The sequence below is a fragment of the Ipomoea triloba genome, chromosome 13 (genome assembly GCF_003576645.1).
Source record: "Ipomoea triloba cultivar NCNSP0323 chromosome 13, ASM357664v1".
In the NCBI taxonomy this organism is placed as follows: domain Eukaryota; kingdom Viridiplantae; phylum Streptophyta; class Magnoliopsida; order Solanales; family Convolvulaceae; genus Ipomoea; species Ipomoea triloba.
Window position 1 is genome coordinate 20,123,456 of NC_044928.1, and position 14,227 is coordinate 20,137,682.

Here is a 14,227-nt window from a genome sequence, read left to right on the forward strand (position 1 = left end):
TAATAAACGAACATAAACGAACGTTTACTGAGCTCGAACACGAGTAGTTTGTCGAAAGCTCTGTTCGCTAACAGCCCTACTAAAAGTACATAAAAAGATAATTTAACTTTGTCCACATGAGCTTAGCTTACAGCTTACTGGTTCAGTAAACAATATTTGGAAGAAGGTAATACAACTCACAAAACGTCGGTTACGCATATTATAAAATTTGCCTTCTTTTTATTAATTTAAAGAGAAATAACAGCATTAATTTGTTGTTATAATCCCTACCATTTCATTCATTTATAGAACCATAGCTAAACAAACATTCTAAGAAGAAAGAGGGAGGGAGAGAAGCATCAAAACATCCTCATCTCTGGTATGGTTTAAGTATCAAAATGGTTACATACATATAGTATCCTGCATGGCTGCATATCTCGCAAAAATACACATAAATGTGACCAACAAATCTTTCTGGTACTCTTACAAGTTATAACAAATGAAAAATGGAGAATAGAATAAAAAGCTCCGGGCACCAAACATTGGCTTAACCTAACCACCACAATCTTCAACATCGCTCGCTACATTCTGTTGTGAAAAGAATTTTCAATCCCTCCCTCCACCCTATCTACAAAGTACACCCCCCCATGATTTCACTCTTGCCGGATAAATGGAGATGAGCTAACATCGGTCGTGCTGTAAAAGGAATCCTCGGCTCCAACATAATAGGTCTCATCCTTCTCATCGTCCCACTTCACTACCTCCCTTATATACTTGAATGCCTCGTCAATAGTCACTCTGTCTCTTGCCCGCGATTGCCAAACAAACAGCTTCCGATCTGTGAGGGAAGCATACGCGTCTTTGAACTTCATCGCAACATAGTAGTAGGCTTGCTGTGCTAGCGCTTGGCTGTTGTTGTGGGGCCGCACGGGACTGAAATCACTAAACCACTCGCAAGTGCCCAAAGGCACTCGGTTCATCTTCTCCTCGAACAGATCGTACTTGTTCAAGATCAAAACGAAAGGCGTGTCTTTGAAACAAGGGTTGCGTATCATTGCTTCGAATAGTTCCTTGCTTTGCATCATCTTGTTTTGGAGTAGCACTTCACTGCCGCTGTTATCCGGGGCGATACACATCTGATCATAATCACTCAGAGCAACACAGAAGATAACTACACGTACATCTTCAAACATCTCTACCCATTTGCACCCTTCGTTCATCCCCTTGGCATTTACCCTTATAAGTTGGTACCTGATAGAAAGGTTACATATGCGTTTCAAATACCAGACTAATGGGATTCCAAATCGAGATTAGATGACATAAACCAAAGACCTTGTGATCTAGTGGCACCCGGTTTACACTCCCACATGGAAGGGAGTGGGTTCGAGCCTCAGTGGAGGCGACTTTTGACTCTTTGTGCTTCAATAGGTTGAGAAAGTAGCTATGAACAGATACTACATTGTAACAGAGTCAGTAGTACTCAAAAAAAAAAAAAAAAAGATGCGGTCTTAGCTAATTCAAAGAATCACTAGAAGTAAAACAGATCAAAATATATCTGTTTCCTCGTCCTCATGATTGCTACTTCCCAACAATTTTCAACATATACAGTAAAAGGCTGGCAAGTAATGCTTTTCGAGTTTTCGTACCAATGCAAAGAATCTAAGCATTATGGTAGTGGTAAATATTACCTAGTCAGAGGCGGTGGAAGAGATTCCATGTTGTCTGCATAGGTTTCAGACATCGGGCTACGGTCATCCAAGGAGAATTCCATGAAGGCCAAACCATTTCCCTGTGTAACCCCTTCAGTATAGAGTATGTCACGCTCGGTAGGTTCATACTCATTGCTTGATACCTCAACAGCCTACACGCAAAAATAAGGGGAACAAAAGATTATGTTCATTTGGTATTATTAGCTTTTACCCTGGTGTTATAATCCAGAGTTTCCAGTCCATAATGGAAGTCGAGGAGGTATGAACCAAATATGTAAAATGGAGTGATTATACTTAAGATGGTATAGGATGCAGAATAAATGATCTTATAGCACTAGAAGTTGCAGGAAATTATATTCGCATTCCAAAAAGTGAGTGGGCTATGTTTCAATTCTTGTTTTGAAAGGCACATTGTCCTGATTGAAGGTCAAAGAGAAAACGAGAAAATCGTCATAGAACCCATCTGAGCACCCACCCCCACCCTTTCCCCGTTCTCTGGCAAAAAGAGTATATGCAATTCTTTATTAGGTAGTCTTAACTCTTAAACCAGGATTCAACCAATTAACGCCTATATTGAAGAGAACTTCTCTTTAAGCCATTCAAATCGTTTAACAAAATGAGGAAATCTATAAGTAAATTTAATGCGTCTTGGAGTAAGATTTTCCTTAGCGCACCTTGCTTAAGAAGTAGTCCGTTACATCTGGAAGGAAGGGAAGCTCATCTTTTCTCTTATATGTTTCCTGTATAGCTGGATCCTTCCACACCTCTTCAACTAAGGGAGCATATTCACGAGTCGCTGCGGGAAAAAAAGCATCTAAATCTCCAGTGGCTATGATATCTAACAGCCAGTCAGAAAAATGCCTCAGCCTTGGGTTTAGAGAATAGACACATTGTTTACATTCACCATCACCAGAGTCAACTTCACCTACAAAAATCACCAAAATGCATAATCAAAAATAGAATAAGACAAACCAAGAGTTTGAAATTCCAAACTGAATAGTACCAGTGATAAAAGTTCATTGAAACTTTTTTTTTTTTGCTCTTAGATGATGAAAATATAAACCTCTACGGCTCTACTGAATAGGATTATAAAGGAAATTAATAGGCGAACTGACACTATACTAGGAAGAATTTGCCAAGGTAGACCTGACCCCAACCTATAACATGGATGGAAGAACCAAGTGAACTGAAGGAAAAATTCTTCCTGGACCTTTTTTACCCTTTAGTTGAAGCCGCGATCAAAATGCCACAAGGGGTTAAATTAAGGTTGTGTTTGGTTCGCACATGCGAATCGGAATCGGTATGGGTATCACATACTTGGTAAGGGTAATGGGTTTTGGTAAAAGTATTTTGCATGTTTGGTAGTAGGGTGGAATGAGAATGATTATTAATAGTTGGGGAAGAAAGGAGGAAGGGAAGTGAAACCCTTATTTCATTAGGGTATGGGTTTTCCCATTAATGGGGTATTCCAAACCCATAGTAGTATTCTAAAAACCTATCAACCAAACAATAACAATCACTTTGATACCCATACCTTATGCCTAAACCCACCAACCAAACACACCCTAAGTATGAAAGCTAGATATTCGAGGTATAGCCTAAAATTGTATTCTTTTCAAAAAAAAAAATTAGAATTGTAAAGTTGCTGTGTAAACTGTATGGTTGTGCATACATAAAAGTTTGTGGCTAGAAAAGCATAGTACTCAAAGTTAGAGAGGTAACTTTTTAGAGTAAATCTAAAAGTTAAGATGAGAAAATATAAATTTTAAAGTTTGCAGAACTTTTTAATTGACAATAATAGTGCTAGAGATTTAAGGAACCTTCTTTTAGTTTTGACAAGGCCTCCTCTTCAAATCGCTCCCGTCCATCAAGGAGAATGCTTAGATACTTGTACATGTTGCTTTGAATCATAAGCTTAATATCTTGCAGTTCTTCAGCAGTGAACTTGTTTCCATACAAATATTTAGCCTGTTCAGAAAGTACAAATCCACCCAAAAAAAAAAAAAGAATGAGCTAATAAAAGAAATAAAGGAAATATACGAGTTTCAAATGTTTTTAAGGAAATCAAGATTGTATATAATAATATGATCCATCCAACCACATTACAAGTCAGAAAAAATGCTGACGTTTGCAATATTTACACTGTACAAAATGAGAAACATGAAAAATTAAAACCTAGTCCCATCAATTAAACTAGTAGTTTCTTTATTTAGGGGGTGTTTGGATAATGGCTTATCAACCAAAGTTTGGCTTGTTTGACCAACTTTAGCTATTTGAGAATGTGTTTGGTATACAGTTTTTTTGCTTGGCTTATTGATGTTACTAAGCTAAAAAAAAAAAAAAAAAAAAAAAAACGACTTTGAGTAGCTTATTGATATCAACTTATTGCATTTTCGTTTTAAAAATCTAATTTACCCTTAATAGTTATTTGATTATTGTAGTTTTTATATTTATTCAATTTTTATTCAAACTTACATTTTTAATATCATTAGAACCCATCTAGAGTCCAACATCTGAATTGACTCTCGGCCATGACACTTTTTTTATACGTAATTGTTGTTGAATTATATATTAACAACTTATGTTTATTCTATTTTTATTTGAATTTATATTTTTAATATTAAATTATTATTAACTACAAAGTATTTCTTTATAATTATAACATTGTTAATGATAAAACAAAAAGTAATAGTTAACAATAATTAACAACAACAATAATAAATTATAAAAATAACTTGAGACTTAAGTAAATAGCAAAATATATTTATGCCTTTATAAGTCATTTTACATGTAATCGGCTAAGAGTAAACAACTAATTTAGCAAACACATTTCTATAACCAACTAATACTATCACTTAGTCAAAACAACTAAACCAATCAGCTATCAAATAATTGCCAAACACCCCCTTAAAATAATTATTAAAAAAAAAAAAATACTAGTCCCATCAAATAGTTTCTTTTTTCTTTACTTAGCATAATTTATTTAACATTTTATTTATTGTAAATCATTTATTTAACCTCAATAACATTCTTGGAGCTTTTGGTCAAAAAACGAAAAAGGCAGACTTGTAAATCATAAACATAGCACAGTTACTCTTTTCCTTATTTATTTTGATAAGTAAATTACTAATTCTGCACTCTAAACAAGGTAAAGGGCCTAAATAGGTAATGCTTTTGGGACATTGGTTAAATTCATTGATCTCATCCATTGTGCTTGTGAATTAGGAGTTATTATTAAATTTATAAATGTCAAAGTAACTATATTTTCTAAACACTATAGCTTCCCCTAAAATTAGGATTTTGGGACTTCAGTTAAATTCGTGGACCTCATCCTCCAAGAATTAGGATATTTGTGAAATCCATTGACTTGTGCTTTTTTTCATCAAGTTCAAGAAAATCCAATATATTAGGAAAATCTAGTTATTCTCTGCTAGTATACATTAGTTTTTGATGTTGAACTTAGCTGTTATTTACCTATATGCTTATTGCCATTTGACTTTGACCCAAAACCCAGTGACCCTTTTTCATTCCCAAATCCCATAAAACCTAGTTTCTCATTTAGAATGTGTGTGAGAAAGAGAGAGGGGAAAACTAGGCATGTCTTTTCCCCTCTCATTTCTCGTCTTTATTTTTTCACTTGCTGAGATATCCGCACAGAGGCGCCAAGCAGGCGAGCTTCCCTTCTCTGACAAATGCTAGGGCACATGCTTCTCCTTCTCTGGCAAGCCTCCTCCGCTGAACGCTAGGGCACGGGTTCTTGTCCAACCCCAAAAGTAATCATCTAAACCTATTTCTATTTATCTTGATGAATTTGATGTGTATAATAGATTTTATATGTATTTTGCCCAACCTCAATTTATTTGTTTGTTACATTCATTTCTTTTGTGGGTGCTTGTTTTTCTTTAATTGTGAATTGTTTGTCTATGTGCTAGTTTTTGGGTAAAACGTTGAACTTCAATTGAGAGGAACTAGCGTATTGTGAATCTTGAACTTTAATTTGTAAGGTATGTTGTGATGATGAAGGGGTTGCTTATTGTAGTGATATGATCTGTTTGGTTGTTTGGGAAGATCTAGACTTTCTGCAGTGAAGGGGTTTAAGGGAAAGTAAAACCTATAACATATATAGCCAATGGATAGGAAGAAGATTGACTAAAAAGATCAATTAGGTTTCTTTATTTGAAAACCCTCACACAAGGTTCTACAATTTCGTAGAACCTCATTTGAGGTTCTACCAAACAATTTCATAGAACGGTAGAACCTCATTTGAGGTTCTACAAAACTTTATTATTACAATTTCTTAGAACCCCATTTCCTCTAGCAATAAAATTACTAGTACAAGACAAATTCAATCAAGAAAATAAACAAAATATCTTTTCAAAAACAAAAAATGAATTACCTGTTTGAATATGGTGCTGGTTCCAGAGCCTTCCAGTCCGAGTAAAAGTAGCTTCTGAAGTCTTTTCTGCTCCAGATAATTTGGAACAGATGTATAGTTGCTTGGTTCATCCCTTTGACCATGGGGCTGACCATTGGGTACAGGCAGGGAGAGCAAGGAACAAAGGAACCGTGTTGAAGCCTATGCAATCAAATAAGTTTTAGAGGTGTTCTTCTACAAGCCACGCAAATAAAGTGAAATCAACACAACATAGTTCCTGTCGATACCTTTTCCCATATATTTCCTCTGATATTATTCTGTCCTTCTTCCTCATAACGGCCATCATCATATACCCAAAAGTGAGTGTCACGGGGACATTGCACATTTGCAAGCTAGAGCAATAACATGAAAAAAAAAAAAAAAGTAATGGTTAATGTACATTATAGGTTTTCCTGAAAGGCCAAACCAAATTAATGGGCAAAAATGAACCCCAGAACCCAATAAACACACAGCAGTAGATGGGGTTGGGGGAGAGAGAGAAGAAATATTTTAAACAGAAAAGGGGCATTTGTTTAGTCTTCCCTTCTTAAAATAAATAAATAAAAAAAAAAAAAATTAGAAACTTGACACTCTGGCTTTCAATCTTTAATGAAGTTTTCTGGCCACCAACATTAACTTCTGTATACACAATTACACACAATGATAGGTTCCATTGTAAAATTTTAAGCATCAAATATTTGGCATCTTGCTTGAATTTCTTAATAAAAATGCATCCCACTTCCACTACAATCAAATCAAAGAGTTAAGCCAAGCCTTTTAGATGCACACACCTATCTCTTGTAAACCAGGGCTCACATTGCATAAGCTTACCAGTTGCAAATTGCAATGAATAAAATCCACATGTAACTCGCTCTTTGTGGAATACTCTTAAAACTACATGCTTAGATGATAGAAAAGAAAAGAAAAGAAAAGAAAAGAGCCTCACCGTCAATACTCTGAATTCAAGTTTTGTTATCTCCCGGCCATTCATGTAGACCTGAGTGTTTCCATTGCTTGCGTGAGGACTAAGCTTCCCAGTGAAACTCAGGTTTGAACTCACAATTCTGTCAGGTTTTTCTCCCTCCTAATCAAGTAATAAGGTAGCAATGCCTGATTATTTCTTTCTTTCAACCTAAAATATAAAACTCAGTTTGACTGAAAAGAAGGAAGTTACCTTTCCCCAAAGGCCAGATTCTTTGTCATACCAATATCTACCAGGCTTCAACTTTCTGGGAGGTAAAGGGCATCCGAATAGTTCTGCCATCTCTTCTGGTTTCAAAGGGTACCCATTTACAATCAGCTGCTCTGGCCTAAGCTGATTAGCAGAACATTCTTTTTCTGCCTTCATTATTTGCTTAACTTCCAAGGGATTAAGCAAACGTGACAACAACCTAGAATGTTTACCCAGTTTGGAACGCTTGGACTCATCGATGGGCTCACCAATACAAGTTACACATTTTCTCCCCTCCGGCATTGAGCCCATTGCTCTAAGCACACAATTGCTGCAATACTTTGCATCACAAACCAAGCAGGACTCCTTAGTTTCCCACTTTCCTTTTCCGCACCTGCAACACAGTTTCGTTTTCTTTTTCTTCTTCTTTTCTTTCGAAACTCCAACATATTCGGGAAAAACTCGATTCTCCAATTCCGCCATTTTCTGCTCAGATCTATCAACTGTATTGAAAGTGACCACGGGAGCTCTCCTTCCTTCATTGACAACCATTTTTGGAGCATCATCTGGAGGATTGTGAGCAGAGCTAGGTGATGCTGAGGGAGAACCTGATGAAGATCCGGGGCTCCGCAGAACAGACACCTGGGACTCTGAGCTTCTTGACAGCCTTGGACTTTGACTGGGTGGACTGGTGACACCAGCAATACACGAGACAGGCAAGGGGATCGGTTCAATGACCGGGGCAGCATCGTGGACCATTGGTCTTCCGGATTCTGAAAGAGGTTCTGCTTCAGATGCTGTTGGAATTGAATCGGAGTTCACATCAATAGGCTCTACCCTTGGAAGGTCATATAATATCGGAGGACCCTTGTACTCTAGAGCTATCGAGTAATCCAGATTAGCTCCCTCTGCTGGGACGGGAACCCCCGGAGGAAGCATCGTTCTCACCATCTCCCTCCAGTTCTCACCCTTATCTTTCTCCATCGTTGCTCGCACAGACTTTGACCAACTCTCCCCTCTATCTGCACCTTCAGTTCCCCAAACTATAACTTCTAAATACTGCTAAACTCCACATCCATTATGCAAAAAGAACAATGCTGTTTCCACAATCAGACAACTGAATCAATGAGTTGCTACACAACTTTGAAAATTAAAGGCACTGATTGGAACCTGTCAAGCAAAAATCCTTAGAAACCAGCCACCATCCCTATATCTAATCAACAAATTCCCAAGTTGGAAATCAACTACTTATTTGGAATTCAATAAACGTTGATTCCCCCACCAAACTACTAAAAGCCTTCAACTTTGAAACAGCCTGTAAATCTAGAAATTCCCCAAAAACTGAAAAGTACAAGCCACGAGCTTTTCAACTAAACAGACCTAAAAAAGACCCAAACACCTATCATTGAAAGATATAAAAATAAAACCTTTTGATGAAAATTTAAGGCAAAGTAGTTGGTTGAAGCGGTAATCAACAAGTCTGAAAGCAGAAATTTTCAGAGTCAAATCTAATATAATCAAACCCCAAGCCGCAACAAGAGAAGTTTTCAACGTTCAACATATAAAACAAGTAAACAAACGCATGATAAAGATAAGGTAAACAGACTAATCAAGATAAGAAAAAAAAAAGTTAAAATTTTACTTCAGTAAATTCAGGTAAATGGTAAAAAAGCTGCAAAAAAGGGGGGTTGAATTTATACATACCTGAGAAACAGACAAACTAAGATTATGAAACCAAGGATGAGGGTGAGAGGAGTCAAAAATAGCTTTACTTTTCGAAGCACCAAAGCGCAAAAAAAGAAATGAAAAAGAAGTATTAAAGGGGTGAATGAAAATGTAGTCTTTTTGGGAATCTACCATTTAGAAGGAGAAGAAGTTGTTGCTAAATGACAGATTATATACACACAGAACTACGGAGGTGTACACAGAGAGAATTCAAGAGAGAGAGAGAGAGAGAGAGAGAGGAGAATGGGACAGATATCATTTGCTGAATACAACGGAGAGAGGGGGTAGAAGTGGGGTCCACGTCAGTGCACGATTGGGACTGTGTAGGGAGGAGTGATGATGAAGACGGACGATAGTGGTCAGTGGATACACGCGCGGCCGGGTGCTAGTGGGGTTCAGGAAAGACAATATATACACTTTTCAATTATACTCAAACTAGTATTTTCGCCCGTGCATTGCACGGAATTGATTTGTTATAATATTTTAAGAATATTTTGATCGCTTTAGTAATTATATAAATTAATTATAACATCGAACATTATATAGGACAATTGATGAGATTGGTTGGATCGATTATGTTTTCAGAAGTTTTCCTTGCTTGAATTAGAGCAAATAGTTGTCTAATTACTAGTGTGATGCACATATAAATTTTTTATTATATATTTAGTAATTTAGATAACAAAAATAAAGATGAGATTATAAAAAAAAAATTTCTAATATTGAACACGTACATTTATTGATTATAAGATTAGTGCAAAAGTATTACTCAATTAATTAAATAATATATGATTTGTTTGTCTACAATTATCTTAAAAAGATCGATATGTAATATAACTTATGTTATTATATTATTATTACTAAAATAAATATGGAAATAATGAAAAATAATTTAATTATAATTATTATAAAAATAAATTCAATGACCAATTAAACTTTTTTAATTTTTTACCAATTAATTAATAATATTAGTTTGTGCGGAAGTTGAAGTAGATGATTTTACTTTTATCAATAGTATTGCTACGTGAATATAGAAACAATATTACCAATTAATAGATATTAGTTAATTTCTATTTTACATTTTCTTACCAAATAAGCTATATTAATTATTTGACCAATAAAATATTTAATTAATTGACTAGAAAAGTTTAAAATGGAAAATGAAATAGGAAGATTTACTTTTATATGTAGTATAGATTAGGATTTTTTTTAATCAATTAGTAATATCAGTTTTTCTTTTTTATTTTTATCTTTACTATTGTTTGGGCGGAAATTTCACAAATGATGATTTTATATTTATTAATTGTAGTATAGATATAGAAGTATAGATAAGTATTCGAATTATTATTATTGGTGTAAATAATAATTAAAAATTATTTTTTCTTATAAAATTACGCATAATTTGTTTCCATCATTCTCACAATTATAATGGTTTAAATGTACATCATATACTAATTTGATTGTTGAAATTTTATTTTTTGAATATTATCATGAGAGGAATTTAATTACGTATAGTACACTAACATAATATAGTAATATTTTTTTTTTGAATACTATAATATACATCATATAGCAATTTGATTGTTGATTTTTTTTTAATATTATCATGAAAGGAATTTAATTACGTACATTAACATAATATAGTAATATTTTTTTGAATACTATAATATATATCATATAGTAATTTGATTGTTGAATTTTTTTTAAATATTATCATGAGATGAATTTAGTTACGTACATTAACATAATATATTAATATTTTTTTTGAATACTATAATATACATCATATAGTAATTTGATTGTTGGAATTTTTTTTTGAATATTATTATGAGAGGAATTTAATTACGTACATTAACATAATATAGTACTCCGTAATATTTTTTTTGAATACTATAATATACATCATATAGTAATTTGATTGTTGGAATTTTGTTAATATATGTACATAAATAAGGAATGATAAGAAATTGAATGGAATAAAATATTTACTTTCCGTGTATAATAAGGGATGGAATCATATTTTGAATATTTTGTTAATATATGTACATAAATAAGGAATGATAAGGAAGGGCATTATTTACAGCTTGTCGTATTCCTCAATTACTGATAAGGATTATTATGTAATATTATGTTGACTGATTTCAAAATTTTTGACTAAAATGAGCAAGAAAGCTAGCACTTTTGTTTTAATATATATATATAGATGTGTAATTAAGGTTTCGTTTGAAAATTTGAAAAATATTTTTTTAAAAATGACTCATTTTTAAAAAAATATTTTAATTTTATGATGTTTGACAGAATGTCTTAAAAACTATCTTTTTCTATTCGGGTGAAAGTTAAGAAATTACATTTTTTTCTCTTTGGTTCATTTTCTTGAAACTTAACATATTATTTGTTATAATAATAATAATAATAATAATAATAATAATAATAATAATAATATGTAGTGATGGTGGTGGTTGTGGTTGTGGTTAGGGCTGTGCATAACCCAACCAACCCGACGTTCGAAACAGTGGTATCCGACCCAATCTGAACCCGACATCCCATATCCGATATCCACATATCTAAATGGTGTCGGTTAATGTAGTTCTAGTGAGGTAAGACATTTTGAGATCCTACCCGCCCAAATATCTGAACTTTATTAGGGCTACATTTGACTATGTATTAAACGTCATCATTTTATGGATGTATAGACTAAGTTGAACGAAGACTTAGTCTTCGTTCGTTCATTTGCGCAATCAACCTAGGGTTGGTTCTCTGATTCTCTCATCTCTGTTCTTTGACTTCTCTCTTTTCTCTTCACGACTTCGCTATTCGCTCTTCTCTAGTTCTCCGATTCTCTTAGAGTCTAAATTCTCTCTTCTTTTCCGATTCTCCGATTCTGAAGTATTTGTTCTGTGTTCTCTGAGTCTGAGACAGGCAGACAGTCGTCTCTGATTCTCCGGTGGCCGTTGAGACTTGGAGTGGTGGAAGCTCTAGTGCCTACTGATGGAGTCGTGGTGATTACTACTTAGAAGCACTTGTTCACCGGGGATTATTTAGGAGAATCAAGTAAATCGTAAACCCTAGTTTATATAATTTAGACCTGGCCAAATTCCGGGCCTGGGTCGATCCCGGGCCGGTCCGGGCCTGGGCCTAGAATATCACAGGTCGAGACCGGCCTAGGGTATATAGGGCCGGTCCGGTCCTGGGCCTACCCGGGCCGGTCCCGTGCCCGGGCCCGGGCTTCTTGTGGGCCGATCCTGGGCCGGTCCAAAATATTGTAATATTTTTTGTAAATATTTTAATAAATAACTTATTATAATTAATTAATTTCGTTTATAAAAATATTTGAACTCTTAACCCTATGATTAATAATTTAAGGTGTTTCCAATTAAATTATTTCACCATCTTGGTACATCAATAATAATAATAATAATAATATTAATTAATTAATTATATATATATATATACACACACACACATACTTAGAAGAATAAAACCCCAACGTACGTTGCATGCAGTGATGCAGAATTGAGTAGCCCCAAATCCCCAACAATTTTGTTTGTTGTATTAAAAATATATATAATATATATAATGTGGCTTAATGGAAGCAAAGCATGGCAATCTCCCATGCTTTGCTCAGTTTGCTGCCATTAACTCCATTAAGCCACATTATTATATATATATATATTATGGAGTTAATGGCAGCAAAGACAGCAAAGCAAAAGTGGCAAACATGCCATGTGACATGGGCTCATTGCCCATGGCTGCATAGAATGCATGCTCCCGGGCTTAGCCCCAGGCCTGGTCCGGGCCCGTGCCTGGGTTGTGCCTGGGCTGGTTAGGGGCCTGGGTCATGCTCGGGCATGGTCCTGGGCCCGTCCTGGGCTGGGCTCCGGGCTCTTTTTTTAAAGGACCTGAATCGGCCCTTATCAAGCTGTTCCGATCCGGGCTAGGCCCACTTTCAGGTCGGTCCGGGCTTGGGCGTGCTTTTTTCCGGTCCGATTCAGGGTTGGTTCGACCTTGAACCGGCCCGTGGCCACCTCTAATATAATTTGATTTATAAAATGTATTAAATTGTTTGTGATATATTGTGATCTATGGTTTCGATTTGGTGTTATATTGTCATATATTATGCCATTAGGGTGGAAGGCAGTGTTAAATCGCAACTCTAGTTTTATATATCTTGATTTATCAGCATGTTGGGGCGATATATTGTGATCTGTGATGAATATTTGGTGATATATTATGCCATTAGGGATTTATGGTGGAAGCAGTGTTAATCTAAAACCCTAGTTTGAGAAACTGATTTATGCCTTGTGAATATTGTGCATATTTTGTGATATATTATGGTCGTAATGTCTCTTAAAGAGTTAAATGCTTAAATGTGAAATTTTCAATGTTGAAATTTTCATTTATTGGTGGAAGCCCTTAACTAAAATCCAGATAATGATAAATTGAATACAATTCCTGAATATGGATTTCTTTGTATAATTGTCTAAGTTTATGGATGTATGACCCTTAACTGCCTTAAGCGAAGCCCTTAAATGTGAAATCTTGAAAAATGATACACAATTAAGTGTCTGATTCTAGATTTCTTTGTATGTTTAATACATGGTTGTTGGAATAATAAACTGCTGAAAAGTGGTGCCCATCCTTATAGATGGAGAGCATCACTGAATCTAGACATCAACCCTCAACTCAAGAGAGATATGGAGGACAAGCCCAAGGCACTGAGACACCTACTCAGCAGCCTTAGGTGAATAATGTTGTTCCTACAAAGAAGATGAAGGAGGTTTAGTCTAGATCAAAAGTATGGGATCATTTTGAAAAGATCATTGATACTGAGGAAAAATTAATAAAGGGAAAGAGCCTATATTGTGCAAGACCCTTTGCATGTGAGTCAAAAAGCATGACACTTCTTCTTTAAGGAATCATATGCTTGGCTGTTTAAAAAATCCTCATTCTAAGGATACAAGTCAGTCACTCCTCACTTTCACTATTGTGACAACATCTACAACTGAGGAGGTGGTGGGGGGAATTAGGGACCTGAGTTTTTAATCAAGAAGTCATTATGAGGGTATTATGTGAGATGATAATAATTGATGAGCTTTTCATTTAGGTTTATTGAGGGGTAAGGGTTTAAAAGGTTTATTTTGGTTGCTTGCCCTAGATTTTGTATACTTTCTAGGTGGACAATTTCAAGGGACATATACCATATTACCTTGATGAAAGATTAAAGCTTAAGAA

General features: G+C 35.0%; 1 protein-coding gene across 2 annotated transcripts; it reads right to left on the reverse strand.

The window, feature by feature from the left end:
• Nucleotides 1–331: 331 nt before the first annotated feature.
• On the reverse strand, nucleotides 332–9,173 carry LOC116001700 (extra-large guanine nucleotide-binding protein 3). 2 transcript variants are annotated; one of them, XM_031241605.1, is made up of 9 exons: nucleotides 8,978–9,173; nucleotides 7,277–8,370; nucleotides 7,049–7,186; nucleotides 6,351–6,455; nucleotides 6,085–6,264; nucleotides 3,509–3,656; nucleotides 2,363–2,613; nucleotides 1,668–1,840; nucleotides 332–1,230 (listed from the first exon to the last, which is right to left on the reverse strand). In XM_031241605.1, exons 2-9 carry the CDS (start codon nucleotides 8,255–8,257, stop codon nucleotides 633–635), a joined length of 2,574 nt encoding a protein of 857 aa, XP_031097465.1. In that variant the 5' UTR covers nucleotides 8,258–8,370; nucleotides 8,978–9,173; the 3' UTR covers nucleotides 332–632. The 2 variants fall into 2 exon arrangements, with proteins under 2 accessions (XP_031097465.1, XP_031097464.1); XM_031241604.1 differs by having other exon boundaries at nucleotides 7,277–8,443.
• Nucleotides 9,174–14,227: the final 5,054 nt, after the last annotated feature.

Excerpts from the sequence above, each read along its gene's own strand:
- LOC116001700 (XM_031241605.1), bottom strand. The coding sequence starts at position 8,257 with ATGGAGAAAGATAAGGGTGAGAACTGGAGGGAGATGGTGAGAACGATG. Across the intron at positions 6,265-6,350 it reads GAGGAAATATATGGGAAAAG|GCTTCAACACGGTTCCTTTG; the intron begins GTATCGACAGGA and ends TTGATTGCATAG. Across the intron at positions 1,231-1,667 it reads CTTCCACCGCCTCTGACTAG|GTACCAACTTATAAGGGTAA; the intron begins GTAATATTTACC and ends CCTTTCTATCAG.